This window comes from Chaetura pelagica, unplaced genomic scaffold (genome assembly GCF_000747805.2).
Source record: "Chaetura pelagica isolate M959 unplaced genomic scaffold, ChaPel_1.0 scaffold425, whole genome shotgun sequence".
Classification (NCBI taxonomy): Eukaryota; Metazoa; Chordata; class Aves; order Apodiformes; family Apodidae; genus Chaetura; species Chaetura pelagica.
In genome coordinates, this window is record NW_009953205.1 from 4,293,911 (window position 1) to 4,310,239 (window position 16,329).

The window sequence follows — 16,329 nt, forward strand, 5'->3', positions numbered from 1 at the left end:
AACATGGTGTGGGAAGTATTGGGGATAGCAGAAATCTCCTGTTGCAGAATCTGAACCTGGATTTGGTTTTGTTTAGTTTCAAAGGGTTTTTTCTTGGTTTTATTTCAGTGTATTTATTAAAAATCAAAGTAATTCTGTCCACTGTATTCAACACTTGAACTGTTTTTAATATTAGTGTTGACCACAATGACCTTTAAATAACTGCTTGTCTCTAGTGTGTATTTCTTTTACAGGAATGCTTGTCTTATTTCATCCATTAACTAGAGGCAAGCTAAATCTTTCCTTTCATCCTGGAGCTTTCCTTCTGCATCCTAGCAAAATTGTGCAGACAGACACTGGGTCTTTCAAAACTCATTTCTCAGCTGCCTTCTGAAGGAAAAACAAGAACTATCAAGTGTAAAAAACAGACACATAAGTAAGATCCAGGGCTTCGATCCATAATGATGTGTAACAACGGGGAGAGTGTGTTCTGTGTGCCCATGAGGGGACATAACAGAAAGCAACAACTTGCAGAGTAAATAGTAATTTCCTAAATGACAGCTTCTAAAGTACTAACAAATTCCCAGAGAAACTGCAGACTTACCACAGTAGAGGTCCTGAGAATCAGGCTAAGAAATTATGTTGTATGTTTAGTTGTTTTTGAGGGAAGGGGTTGGGCTGTCTGAATTTGAGGCACCTTCTGTGAATTTTTTGTACAATACCTTCACTTATCTCCTCATACAGCATAATGCTGTCAATATAAAAATGGCACTAGGTCTACACATATCCATCACTCAACTTAAATTTTGTTTTTAATGTGTGATGTTATTGAAAATTTGGAGGACGATGAGCTCTAAAATCACTACTTTGAGAAAAATATAATTATGCTTGCACATATAGATATGTATGCCATAGTGAGACATAAAAGAACCAAAAGAAATTACAGCAATATTGTCTTGAAGCAACATGCTTTGTTTGTCCACAATGACTGCCTTTTTATCTTGCCTATTTTCAGAAACCTAGGCAAGAAGCACTAGCCAAGTGCACTTATTTTCACCTGAACCTTGATTGGCTGCAGTTTTTTCTTTGCAGCAGGGACTCTGTTTTGCTGTACCTCTGTCATATCAAGCCTACCTTATTGGGAGTTCTTTTCTGCATTATCTGGAAATTGCAAGATCTAGTGCAAAACAGGCTGGTTTCATTTCAGTGATGACTGGCATAGTGTATATTTTCTTCATGCTGCATGATCTATTCTGAGAGCCAGTTTGTTTCTATGTGTGAGTCAGTGTGGTGTTCTCAGCCTAAAAGCACTACATAACCCAAAACACATCTTAATGTAGAAAGCTCAGAATGACCATGAACATGGGAAGGAGGTGTAAATTAATGAAAGCCTTGGTTTAAAAGACTAGAGTTAGACAATGATATTTGTAATAGAGAGTAATTAGGTTTTCAAACTGCATGCCCTACCACGTTCTTCCAGACTGCCCAGATTTTAAGCTTTGAGCTCACTGTATGTCTGTCTTCCTTGTTTTTTTGGAGAGGGAATTAAAAAATGAGGTTGTAAGAGGACAGAGCTAAACAGAACAACTAGTGGTTCACCTTCAAAAACTGCATTTGCATTAATGTTATTTAAATGTATATAATCCTTCTAAATCACACATTCTGCTCATCTTAAGATAAACAGAACTGCAGGGGCTGATGTATTTGTTACTTTCTCCTTAGCCTAAGCTGTATTCTCCTTCTACTACCCCATAATGATTTGTCATGTTAATGGAAACCTTCTTTAAAAGAATACTGTATAAGGGTAGTGTAATTCACACAAGCATACAGAAAATTCTCTAGAAAATCTTGCACTTCGCAAAGCTGTATTAGAATTAAAACTGTGTGATATTTCAGTGGGAAAGAATAATTGGCAATGTGCTTTTTCACTCTGTGTAAATCTATCTAAAAAACTAGAGCAAGCCTTTTTTTAGCACCCTTTTAGGTTGTGAGTATTTTTGCATAGAAACCCCAGGAAAGGGGAATTAATGAGTAGTCTAAAAATATTTTTCCTGTGATATGGGAGAGAATATTTTGAACAAAAAATGCTTTGTTAGAGTTAGTGTATCAGTAAATGCAGCGTATTCACTTACTTGGCATATGGACAATGGGAACAGTTTTGCTTATTATAACTGATGTCAAGTGTACTTGGTTGGATTATTTGTTCCAGTAGTGAAATTGAACAGCAAATTGCAGTCTGCTGTTCTGCATCAAAACGGAAAGACTTGGTTCCATTTGCATACACACCTATGTATAACATAACAAATAAGACTGTAGCTTAAAAAGCCTATTTGTAGATACAGTCTTCAAATTCTGCTTTTCACACCTTTCTCTTATCTGTCCAGATATTTTTTTGAGGCAGTATAAAAATAATAGATTTTTCTGTGTTTAGAAATGTCAACATTTTTAAATCATTAGCAAAGAATAGTAACTTGGGAATCATGGCAGTTGTTAATATTTGCACACAAAATATGACAAGTGTTCCTTCAGTAGAACAGTGCCAGTTCTGACTCCTGTAGGGAACGATTTCTAGTCAAATTCTACTGTTAACATATTTATATGCACCTTTTCCTATTTCACTGTCCTCAAATATTTTGTACCCAAAACTCTCTGAAGCCTTAAAGTAAACAGAAAAAAGCTTTTTAAAAATCTAAGTGGGTAGGATAACCTGCCCTGAAATCTGGTCCAAATCTTGATTTTTGCTGCCTGCCACACTTCAAGGAGAAATTTGGTTTTTCACTTGACTTTGATACCACCTGGCCTATATTCTCTTACCTGCTCATAGGCATTATTTGGCTCCTGCTCAACCAAACTGTTGTTGGTTGAGTACAAATGATGCATCAAAACAACACCTTAGATATTTTTTTATGTTGTTTCTTTTAAAGTCATTTTAATATTAATGTTCTAATACTCACTGTGACAGGATCTAGGCTATAGAACACATGGCTTTCACTGTCTGTCATTTACTTGATTATAAACTGTTATATCTGTAACTTACCTGATTTTTTTTAACAAGTTTTATACAAGTAATTGAACAACTGTCACAGGCTTTAGATAAGTATCATTTTACACATCAGTTTATAATACTTTTGAATTCATGAAATAAACAGATAATGGCATTTTTGTTTGTTACAGCTTTTGTGAATGTATTTAAATTGAGATGTAAAACTATCCCTTGCATCAAAGAAAAAGCCTTTGCATACCTTTTTACTAGCTGAAACAGTAAGGCTGAATATCTACCAATATTTTAAAATTGCTAGAAATGAAGAATAATTAATAAAATGTACAGTCCACTATTTAAAAAATGTTTTCATTTGGGATTTTTTTAACTGGCCAATCTCACATTTTTAAACTGGTTAACCAGTGAGGTACGTTAAAACATTGACTAGCTGATCAATTTCCAGTAAAAAGCATATTTCACACAATTATTTTTTTTTTGTAGATCTACATAATTCATATAGAAGACATCTATTTACTTAACATGTTTTAATGAATACCTGACACTATATGCTATTTTAACAGATTTCAGAGGTAGTGCTTGTAAGATGGCTTAAAAACAAACACTACAAGAGCATTTTTTGTTTTTGTAGTTCTCAGTGGCCTGTGTTCTAATGACTGTCCTCGGAAAGTAACAGTAAGTATAACTGCAAGTTACTCTTTATCTTCAAATAAGCTGAGGTCAAGTTATACCAAAAACTCTCAACATAGATAGTGCGTTCTCTCAGATAACATCAAATGAGTTCTTCTTTTTCCAAACATGCTGTTATTTCTTTGAATTTCTAGGCATTTTTTACTTTACTTGTAACTTCCAAGGCAACATTAAACCTTTCTCAGAGGACTGGATTCTTTATAAGAAACTGAACTTTACTTGGCCAACTGATCAGCCTTGTTTTGAAAACTGTTTTCCACATAATCTATGACTGAAACAGTTACAAGATTTTTAAATTACCCATATAAAAAATAAATCATTAATACAGAAACCTTTTTATGTGGTTTGGTGTTTTATTACTATAGCTTTGTTTGTTCCTAAATTTTTTTTCCTGCTTTTTTTTTCCCTCCTCCCTTGTAGCCTTTTGGTGTTAATCAGCCTGGTCCTTACATCATGTACACTACTGTAGATGCAAATGGATACCTAAAAAATGGGTCAGGTAAGATCATCTCATAATGAGAATACACATGGCATGGTCTGTCTGTATATACTTCTAAGCAACCTGAAAAGTTTAAGTTTACAGAGTGAAATAGGACTGGTTTTTAATAGTGTCTTCAGTTTAAAAGGCCAAAACCCCTAACTTTCTTTTTTTTATTATAAATTGCCTATTTATTCCAAACACTGCAAGTGCATTCTTTGGTTTGAACAGTTGGCACTGTGTTGCCCAATCTGAAAAATCATTCTGTACAATATCATTGCTTGCTGAAATAGCATAAGCTTTTTATTATTTACTTGTCCTACCAGTTCCATAGCAATTCTGTATTAAGAAAACAACAATCTTGAAATTCCTAAATAGAATTTTGAAAAATGACCAACATAATATCTGCTAAACACAGGATGTATTTTTCTGGAGTTTTTCACTATAGCTGACAGTCTAGCAGGCACCTATAAAATCATGAGTAGCATGAGGAAGATAGATAATGGCTGCATCCCTTCACATAATACAAGAACTACAAGGTATCAAAAAATCATTAGGTAACAGGGTCAAAATAAAAGGACAGCAATAGTTCTTCATGCAACTTGTGGATAACTAGAGTTTTGATCATTGCAGATGCCACAGTTTACACGTATTCAAAACCAAAATTGACAAAAAAATAATCTATTGATTAATAATCCATGGATTATTCAATCCATGATCCAAACAGTGCCTAATGTTAGAATTTCCTTTGTTTCATGCTGCCTTCCTAGATATGTATTGGTGGCTCCTAGAAGACACGGGTGACTGTACTACATCACCTATTAGTCCAACTTACATCTGTTAATCTTAGGACCATAATGGACTCCTTGCTTAGGCAAAAAATCCCAAGCACACAAGCCAAAACATTATCAGCGTATACATGTCTGTAAGTTGCACCATTCTGATTCCTGCCCAATGGTGACAATCATCTCAGGACTCCACATTTATTTAGAATTAAGATTTTTTTTAAAAAAAAGCTTCCCATAACTCACTGGGAAAACTGTATTCTGTTTAACAGTAATTTAAGCAATAGCAATAGTTCAGGGAAAAACATGCTGACATGTTAAAGTCCTAAATCAATGATAAAGCTCTTACCTTGGATCCTGTGCTCAGGACTGTTCATTCCACCCTAGAAAAAAAAAAAGATGACATTCTGAAATAAGAACCAGATAGGTGAAATACTTATCCTGATATTCTGTACCAATGCTGCATTTGTACACACTTAAATATGGGCTTGAAAGCTTTGAAAGTATTAGGCTACATTGTAATCAAACTAATAATTAATTTTAACATGAAATTGCAGTGTATTTTTTCAGTTGTTGCACAAATGCATTTTAACAAATTAATCATCCTGCCAGTTGTACACTTCATTGCTCTGAAGGTTTTCTTTGTATATTAAACTTAAGAGCTTACATAGGTAGTTAGAAATACTTAAAACCCCATGACGACTTTAGAGATTTTTACTTACACTACAGTATTAGACTATTTGACCCATGCCCCTTGGCAGCCAGTTCTGGTTGGGTAACAACTGGCATCTCTCATTACTGCCAGTTGCCAAGATGAAGGCTTGCAAGCTTTGTCAGAGTGAGTCACAATACAGCCTATCTTGTTAACCATATCAAAAAAATACTGAGAAAGATCCTGTGTAGGTCATTACCCTTATCCCTCAAAAGCCTGGATTCCTGTGGACAGGAAACTTACTTTTCAGGATGCTGTCTTTTTAGTTATTTGTGGTACCTAATAATTTTTGTATCCAGTAGCTTACTTAAGCCAGTTTTAACCAGAGCATATATTTGTCAAAATTCTACCAGAATGTAAAAATCAGCGGTTTGGTTGGAGACAAAATTCCACATGAGGGAAAAGACTTTAGTTAGAGATCAGCAGTTCTCTGGTTTTGTCCCCAGGCTAGCCATATGGTCAGCGTGCGTGCAGTTGCAATTATCCCTAGTGTGAAATGTTCTTGCCCAAGCAGTAACAACGTAGCACAGCAGAAAAAAGCTCAGTGCACTGTGGAGAGTTTATGGGGAAATAGAAGATAAGGCTAAAAGATGTTGCAGGCTCAAATTAGGACACACACAGGAAGTAGAGCTGCTTGCAAAGACACGCAGGATTCATATTCATACAAATACAGACATCCTGAGTTTCACAGCTTCTCTCCCATTTTTTAAGGCTTTTTGTGTCAGGATAAGTTTCTAGAGGTTGCTGCTGTCTTATCCATGTTACTTTAACAAAGCAGGTCTGTCCACACCTGCTGCACCCATGTGAATACAACTAGCTTAAATGAAAATACAGCTTCACAGTTCCCTTGGTCACTTGACTTGGGAATAGATACCTACACATAATCTCATTATCAGAGAATCAGGAGTACTGTTGAACAACTCGGTTTGCCTAAGTGACAAAGAGACTTTTTTTTGTAAGAAAAGAAACATGAGTAAAACTGTCAAAGAGACTTTTTCTTCTTCTTTAGGAAAGTGCTATGAAATGGCTATAAACAAACAACCCACAACACAACCTTTACTTAGATGTAATTATTCTCAGCTTCCTTGTTCGTGTAGTTAGATAAGTTTTAGCTCTTGCTGCTTATTTGTAATTAACACAGTCTCCGAGTTAGAAATCTGGTATTTTAAGGGAACTTACACACCACATTTAAATCATATCTAGCAGCTAGTAGAATCTTTATTCTTTATATTGTTTTAGATTGGGCATATCATAAAGAGTAACTGTAGAGGATTGAAACAGCACATCTGGATGGTATATTACATGCTGCTTTTAAAAATAAATTTGATTTTTATAAATTGACAATTTTAATCAGAAAATAACAATGGATTTCTGGGATCTCAAGTGCAGAATATCTACTGAAAGGCTATTTACAGCAGTATAAACTGATCCTAAACCCCACTAAGAGGAAATACAAGTTTAGATGGGTTTGGTTTGTGTATGTTTGACCCTTTGGCCCTTTATACTTAAGCAAGCTTGGAAAAAATGTTGCCACTGGGTTATTTTATAACTATAGATCTCTGTGTCATGGAAGAAAGCGCATAGCTTACCAATTCCTCATATCTAACAGGAATAAAGCTAGCTTAAAATTTGAACCTATTTAATGTATCATTTTCTTAATATTTTTTTTTTTTCTGGTTGTTCCAAATACAAAAAAATCCAACGTTTTTCTTACACATTATCTTTAAGGCTTGGTGAGTTTGGTTGTTAAGGGGTTTTTGGGGGGGAGGTGGGATGGTGCTTTTGGAAATGCAATATTTTTACAATTTACTCTAAGAAACGGCTATCAAATATGATTTAATACTGCTATAGTACCATTCATATTCACTGCCACCACATTTACAATAAGAAAAACCTAAGAGTCCAACCATGATGAATTTACTTTTCTGTTTTGGCATTATGAAATAACAGTAATGAATTCCAAGTGCATTTATGACCCTAGCAGTATTGCTACAGGGAATTTTATAATGCTGTATTTGATCAGTTTCTCAACTGTAATATGTTAATAGATTTTTTTGAATCTGTATAATTCCTGCAAGAACTTTTCAAAGTCACATTTTCTGAAGCTATTAAGTTTGTAGATAAATTTTATTCTCTTACAAGTCCTACTTGTAAAACTCAATAAGTATTTTTCTAACTAGGATTACTGACCTATAGGTTATTACCCTGAAAAACAGTCTGTTACATCAGAATTGTATTCCCTTTGACTATCAAGAAATACCTCAAGGAACACTTTTATACATGTGTACTGCTGAGCAGTACCAAGCTCGTGGCATTTTTGGGCCATATATAAATTTACAAAACATCTTTTCCATATTCAGTTTTAAAAAATATGGCATCAATACAGTATTTTAAAACTAATTTTCACCCACTTGCTTGCATTCCTTATATAACGTCATGAAAAAATCCATATCTGAAGCTTTTCATTATATGAAAGCAATGCGAGAATCTGATAGTTTGTAATGATGTTTTTAACATAATTCATCTCTTGCCCAAGAAGTAACCCGAGTAGCAACATAGTTCTTTTTCTAATTAAAATAATGTTCACCATTCAGTTGGGTTTTTTTCATGTACCTGATGCTACTTGTTACCTTTACCACTGGTCTTACCAAGAGAGTAGTTATCGGCTGGACCACTGAAACCAAACTTTTCAGTCACCTAAAGTTACCCTTCTAGCCCTGCACTAAAGTAAATCCTACAGTATTCGATGACACATCCAGCATTCTGCTTCTGATCTTCCTAATTCTGCAGGTCTTTAGTTCTGAATTATATCTTTTATGTATGCAATGTTCATGCAAAGAGTAAAATAAAAAGCACATATGACTGTCCTTATCTAATTCATTTGAAGGTCCTTTGATCTGCCAAGCCTTAACTACAGGAAATTTGCATAATTACAAGGTTTTTTTAAAAAACATTGTTACAATTATTCTCTCCTATTAACATTCCAGAATGTTGTTAAAAGATAGCAGAATAATAAGTTGTGAATATTCTGTGCTTTTATTTTCATATTTCTCAATTAATTTGTAATCTTACAATGAGAAATACTGTTAAGTTAGCTACAAGAAACAGTAATTGCCGAAAGGAGCATTAGAATTGAGAAGTATTTGGTCTTGGATCTGCGGTTATTATCTCCACAGATATTTTCTCTCTTGACAGGAAATTCAATTGCAATAACTTCTTCAAATATTTCAGAAATTTCATGTTTGAGATCAGAACAGGTCCAGGTGTAAATCTGGTAGAAGTCCAAAAACCCAAACTTAAGTCATGCTTTCTGATCCATTTCCTGCAATTTACCTTCTCCATTCCCCATTTATTTTGGAGTTGTCACTTTTAAGAAGACCCCATGGTTAAGTATGAGTGTCATCCTGGATTTTCAGCTCTATATCTGCATTTCCAGGCTTTTATTAGCTTCTAAGAAATGTCTGAAGTCATTCTGACACAGTGCTTTTCAGCTGAATCCTATAAGCAACAATGCATAGCGTAGAGTGTAATATCTAAAGTCAAGCACAGAGTAAACTGAAAGTGTTATTTGGGTGAGGAGTGGAGGACACAAGATGAATTTAGTAAAGCTAACCAAATAGAAGTTGTTTGGCTTCTGTTTTTTGTTGTGTGGCAGCTGTATTTTGGGGTTTTTTTAACTTCAGCATCCTAAAAATATAATTGTTGATAATGAAGCACTAGCCCTACTAAATCTCTTTGGGTTTGAACAGAATTTTGCTTAAACAGGGTCATAGTTGCAATTTGTGTCTATCAAAACTATTAAGCACAGAATCATAGAATCATCCTGGTTGGAAGGGACCTCGAAGATCATCAAGTCCAACCATAACCTAAATCCCCGTACCATAACCTAATTTACCTATTCAGTGCTTAAATCACGTTGCTAAGCACTCTATCTACATATCTTTTAAATACTTCCAGGAATGGTGACTCTACCACCTCCCTGAGTAGCCTGTTCCACTGTCCAACCACTCTTTTGGTAAAGAAATTCTTTCTAATATCCAGTCTAAATCCCCCCTGGCACAGCTTCCAGCCATTTCCTCTCCTCCTGTCATTATCCACTTGAGAGAAGAGGCCAACTCCCACCTCCCTACAATCTCCTTTCAGGCAGCTGTAGAGAGCAATGAGGTCTCCCCTCAGCCTCCTCTTCTTCAAACTAAATCACAGTTCCCTCAGCCTCTCCTCATAAGGCTTGTTCTCCAGACCTTGCACCAGCTTGGTAGCTCTCTGGACACGCTCCAGTAACTCAACATCCTTCACTGTAGTGAGACCACAACAGTCATGTGGACCAGAAACAACACAACAATACATGTGTAAGATTTACTCAAAGATCAGTATCCATATGTAGGTATATTGTTATATTAATAGATTAACTGAATTGCTCATGTGGATCAAGTAATAATTTGTTTAAGCATCTGTATGACTGCAAGTCTATGGGCTGATAGGCTTTACAGTTCTCATTTCAGAGCTCTTTCATTTTGCTGCTTTTGCTTGGTTTTATTTTAAACCTTCCATGGCACAATGACCTTTTGGATGCTGTTAAGTCCTGCCCTTCTGGTTTTTAGAAATCTGCTTAATCTTCCCTGTTGCTGCGTTGAGTTCTCATGCTGTTTAACTAAATTGGATTGTGAACTGAACACAAATGTCTAGCAGCCATTATAGTAATGAATTTAAACATAAACACTGCAATATGTACCAGACAATAGCAAAATAAGCTTAATTTCAATAGCCATTTGACATTGCAGGATTCACTCTGTGGAATTCCACTATAGAGAAAGAAGAGTGTATTCTAAGAGCAAGCTGGGATCATTTAATAATTGAATAGCTGGATCCTGTTAAGAGGGATTTTCTGGTTTTAGGTGGCGTTACCCTGCTAGTGTGTTTTTCTATATAATTCTCTTTTGTTTAGAAAGCTTATTTGAACTTGCCATGTTGCATGTAATATTACTAAACTTTAAATATTTAGGCATTATAAATTAGACAACTTTCCCCTGTGTAAACGGTTTGAATCAGCAATATGATAATTTTTTATTACTTGGGGGTTTTTAAAGAGTTTTAAGAGACTTTCTAGTTTTGCTTATGTAATTTTATGGTGTAAAGTTATTTTTAATGAAAACACATTGAACTATAAATGCATCAAATTGGGAGTTTGGCCTTTCAGAATTATCACAAATATTAGCAGCACTGCAAATCATAGTCGTCAAAGCTGCAAGTGTACACTTTAAATCCAGTTTCCCCAATTATTTGTGCAACCCCAGGAAAAGATAACACAGGAAGAGCTGAGAGGTGAAATTGTGTACTGCATTCATGTGGAATTTCTTATTGTGTGCACTGCTGAAAAGCAGCAAAGAGTGAAGTCAGAAGAGGGACACATCCCCAGCCTTAGGGAGCTTAAGTTGCCATTGCATCATTTTAAGCAGAAAAACAGAAAATGGCTCTTCCTCCAAGTGCCCTGCAACTCCAAAACAGTAATAATGGAACTGAAGTGAAGCTTTCAACGAAAGCCAAGGAAATCACATTCTCCTTCTTCCTAAAAAGCTTTCATGTTTGGAGCTGCTGAGGTATTTTTGTGCTAGGTTTGTTTTTGGTTTTGAGGGGTTTTTCCTGAAAGCTGCTTTGGAAATTCTTAAGCATATTACACAGGTACTTTATTATCAGTTATATTTTCCCTTTCTTTTACAGTAAGTGGTTCTGACATATTAAAAAAAAAAAAAAAGACCTGCTGGCTTCACTGTGGCAACACTTTGGTGTGCAATGTAACACAATAGTGATAATCACTGTAATGTCAGTATCACTGTCATGTTTCAGCTGTGAACCTTCAGTGGTGCACATTCACTGTCGAATTGTGCCTAACTCTTGAACTGGCTTTGTCTCACTTCACCTGTTCAATGCCTGTTGTTCAGAGCTATGCAGTAATTCATGCAACTTCTACATGTAGTTTTTTGGAGTTACTTTGGTTTTTTAGAATGCATATGTGTATCTAATCTATAAGAAAGCAGTTATTTATGTATTGACCTCAGTATTAGAGCAGATGATGGCACAGAAGAATGTAGATGCATGTCTGAGACCACAGGCTACATACAACTCAGCTACTATGTTTTACACAACAAATTCTTTTGTGCAAAAGAGCTGCCTACATTGTCAACAAAGAATACGTCTAAAATAAACTTGATATTTTTTCTGTTAGATTTTTCCTGTTTGACAAGTTGATTCACACTTCACAAATATCTTCAGTTACTATTTTGATGAATGCATTAAAGCTTCTGATAAATGCATCATTTTGCAAATTAAGAGGAAAATATACAGCAAGTGGAAAAAAATCACAGAATCTTAGAAGCGTTTGGGTTGGAAGGGACCTTTAAAGACCATTGAGTTCCAACCCCCCTGCATGGGCAGGGACACCTCCCACTAGACCAGGTTGCTCCAAGCCCCATCCAACCTGCCCTTGAAAGCTGCCAGGGAGGGGGCATCCACACCTTCCCTGGGCAACCCGTTCCAGTGTCTCACCACCCTCACATTAAGGAATTTCTGCCTGATGTCTACTCTATGAATAAATTTAGCTATTCAGTTCTCTAATATCTTGAATTGGGGGATTTTTGAAAGCCTAAATATTACTGTATTTTTAATTAATCGGAATGGCATCAATGCAATGGACTACCTGAAAGCAAATAACATTTTGAGAAAAACACAATAAAGAAAAAAAAATGGCTCTTCAGGAGACCACAGGTTTGAAATCAGTTTCCATTAGTCCTTCAAGTCTGTGTAGTGATTTTGTATGTTCTGCTCTATTATTCCACAAATAAGCTAATTTAAACTGACTGAACAATATTAGTTTTGTGAAATGATTTATGTAAGCCCAACTAGTCTGTAAATTCAGTATCACACATTATCAGCTCTGTTTAAGGAAACAATGGAAAGCATTGCTTCTACATGTAAATGCAATCACCTGCCCTTCGTAAAGTTCAATTGGCTTCATTTAAGCACTTATGCTGCTTAGGTCTAGTCACCCTGCAATAAGCTGTTGAGGACACTGCAATTTAACCCAGGGCATACTGTGCTACTCTTAAGCTTCTGCATCAGTATAATGGAGACAGAAGGCAAATGCCTTAATTCACCTTTAAAAGAACAAGTACTGTATGTGTCACAGATGATACATCATTCTGTTTTTCACACAAGACTTTCAAAAGGTTAATTATATGTATTGCTTCAAATTTTATATGCCAGACTTCAAAAATAAGGAGATTGATTTGGAGATGTTCAGAATTATTTCTGAATATCAAAGACTGCAAAATTTTTTAAGGTTTGGCTGTCCATCATCATTAGCTGTTTTGTAAAAATTTGGTCTCTGACAGGCTGAAACCACTAAAAAACATGTCTTAAAATGTTGAGGTTTTTTACTCTGCCATTTTATTTGAAACAATAAACTCAAGTGACTTCTGATTGAAATAAAAAATATAAACACCATCACCTATACCAATACAGTAGCCCATGATATCTGGGGGCTTCCAAATAACTTCTTTGAAACAAGAAGAACAAGGCTGAAGTCATAGTGTTACTCTTTAAAGTATTATTAAAAAGTAATTATCTACAACATGGACAGGAAAAGGTTTTGTAGTTCTTGTTTACAGTAGCAGTTCTACTGATGAAGCAAAACAAGCTATGAAGCAACAGCCACTGAATCTTGATTGCATAGACTTCCAAAAGCTTCTAGAACAATCTTAGTATAAGAAACAAATCTCATCTTCCTGTTTCGAGATTGAATGTTTTAAAATCTTGCTCCAAGTAGAAAACTGTATACAATGGCTTTACAACAGAGCAAATAGCTAGAGTTGCTATTTAAATTAAATTTGAAATACTTTCATAAGTAAATTAATTCCCAGTGACTGAGAACTTCAGAAATTACAATCAATTGTTACCAGTACTCCCTGTTATTTTTATTTTTAATCTTTGTTCAAAGTTTTTTCTCAGATGAACCTTGTCATTCTTAATTACTTATTTGCAATTCTAAGTGGAACTTTTGAGTAACCAGAAAACTCACGGAATTTATGATAGATATCAAGCAAGAGATAGTCTCAAAGATCTCATATTTGTAGTCAGCTTTAAAGTAAACTAGAACCTTCTATATGCTAACATCCACAGTCCTGCTTAGCTAATACCTCAAATTTTAAAGGCAAATAAAGAAAGGGTATGTGCACATTTTATGCCTGATAGGATTTTCTGTCCTTTCTGACCTTTGCAAATGATCTATTTACATCCTGAAGCGTAAGATTTCATTATACTTGTCTTAGTAGGCATAAGAACCAGTGTTAGTAGCCATGAAATTATTCAATGCTTTTAAGAATTCTAGCTGCAGTATCTTACTCTAACCTCTTTAAGGCTCACTGCACACAGCATATGACATTTTCTTTTATTTCCTTTAATTTAGTTGACATTTATTTCATTTGTATGATGAAAGAAAAAAGGAAGATCTCAGTTGTAGTATCCTCATAATCCTAAATATTTCACTCAAAAGTAATTCTAAAAGCTTTTAAGTGTTAAATATTACAGCAGCACCTTGTTCTTTTGGGAAAAGTACTTCAAAATTCAGCATTAGTGAAGGAAATTTTTAAATATAATTCTTTATTATGTTCTAGCATGATCAAGTAATATATACCTTGTTTGTTTTTATAACTAGATTAAATAAACCTGCCTTTGTCCTTGTTAGTTTTACATTGGTAACCAGTGCTTTCAGATACCATGTGCTTATTCTAATTTGAGAATTACTCGAAGTTTAGATTTTTAAGTTGAGACCTAGAGATTGAACAATTTAGGGAACACTATGTAAGGCAAGTTACTGACAAAGTAGGGACAGACTCAATACTGAAGTCCTATACTGTTATCTCAACCTGCTGGAAAAAAAAATCCCCATTCTTAGAGAAAAGTTTTTCAGCTAACTTTGTCTGCCACAGATTCCATAATGTAGGAATTCACTAACAATATACACAGCACACCTTGCCCTTGCAACAGAGCACTGAAAGTACAAACCTATTTAAATATTTGTGTCTACTTGCTCATTACCTGGTTCTGCATAGGGAAAAATTAAATCTAAAATATGCCTAATCTTTAGGAAAACTGTTATTGTTTCTTATTGGTGATATTAGTGAACCTGTTCATAGCTGCAACACTTGTTTGTTTCCCTACTGACTTTTCAGGAAACAAATAATGCTGCTTTTCCCTTGCACTCTTTAAATTACATGCTCCCACTTGGGCCTAACTTGCAACCACTGTAGTCCTCTTGTCATTAAAACATTGCCCTTCTTTGGACACACTCCAGCACCTCAAAGTTCTTCTTGTAAGTGAGGGGACCAACACTGAACACAGTACTCAGGCCTCACCAGTGCTGAGTACAGCAGGACAATCCCTTCCCTAGGTCTGCTGAGCACACTATTCCTGATACAATCCAGAATGCCATTGGCCTTCTTGGCCATCTGGGCACACTGCTGGCTCATGTTCAGCCAATGTCAATCAACAACCCCGGGTCCTTTTCCACCAGGCAGCTTCCCAGCCACTCTTCCCAAAGCCTGTGGCGTTGCATGGGGTTGTTGTGGCCCAAGTGCAAGACCCAGCACTTGGCCTTGTTGAGTCTCATACAGTTCTCCTCAGCCCATCAATACAGCCAGACCAGATCAAATGCAGATAACTGATTTCTTCTCAACTTGCAACAAATAGTAAAGATTTGCTTTAACATAGAAATGGTGTTCAAAATTACCATCTTACCTAGAAATCTAAAGCACTTAAGCTATTCTCCAAGTAAATGCCCACAAGTAGTTTGGAAATGTCAGATTAAGCCTTTAAGAATTACTTAACAGTATGGTTCATTAAAATATCTTGCTACTGACTTTGAAATGTGTACTTGTATAGAGACTTGGTGGTTTGGCAATTTTTTCCAAAATACTTACTTGGACTTCTAATTTTATTTCAGCTGGACAGCTTAGCCAATCAGCACATTTTGCTCTCCAGTTGCCATACAACGTGCTAGGCTTGGGACGTAGTGCAAATTTCCTTGACCATTTGTATGTTGGAATTCCTCGTCCTTTAGGAGAAAAGGTTAGTTGAGATTTAAGATTGTCAAGCTAATACTTATGGTGTTACCTTTCCTAATAGTTTAGATGGAAATACTCTTAAGAACACTGTTTTTTTTCAGCAGAAAGAATATAAAAAGAAATATGTTTGAATACAGAAATTTTTGCCAAAAAGAACCTTGTATGCCTGACTCTTAGTGTTAGCTCTGATGCTAACACTAAGATCAGAAAATGATTGAAGTTGTCTATACATTTTAGCAGAGGTCTATAGTGCTTGTTTCTATGGTAATTGTTAGATCTAATGGTCCAATTATTATGGTCTCACCTGTAAGACTTCCCTGGAGTTGGTCTGACTGGCCTATAAACTCACATAATCCTTTCTGCCTCAGTGAAGAAACCATGATCAGTGTGATGAGAGGTGGAGATAACCACAATTATTTAATATTCAAGTGAAACATGAAGCAGAGTCCTGACCATTCTTTGTCTTTAAAGATGTGATGGTACTGCTTTAAAAAGTGGGGTATTTGAATTAGTGTACTGGCCAAATCCTGATTTGGCTAATTGCTTATTCTGTCTCCTTTATAGAATTG

General features: G+C 35.4%; 1 protein-coding gene across 1 annotated transcript in view; it reads left to right on the forward strand.

Moving 5' to 3' along the window:
- The window catches only part of ITFG1 (integrin alpha FG-GAP repeat containing 1), a 67,181-nt gene that overhangs the window by 45,026 nt on the left and 5,826 nt on the right, over positions 1-16,329 (forward strand). Inside the window, 3 exon segments of the mRNA XM_009997479.1 lie at positions 3,609-3,652; positions 4,088-4,166; positions 15,640-15,764. Coding sequence (XP_009995781.1) covers positions 3,609-3,652; positions 4,088-4,166; positions 15,640-15,764 — 248 coding nt within the window.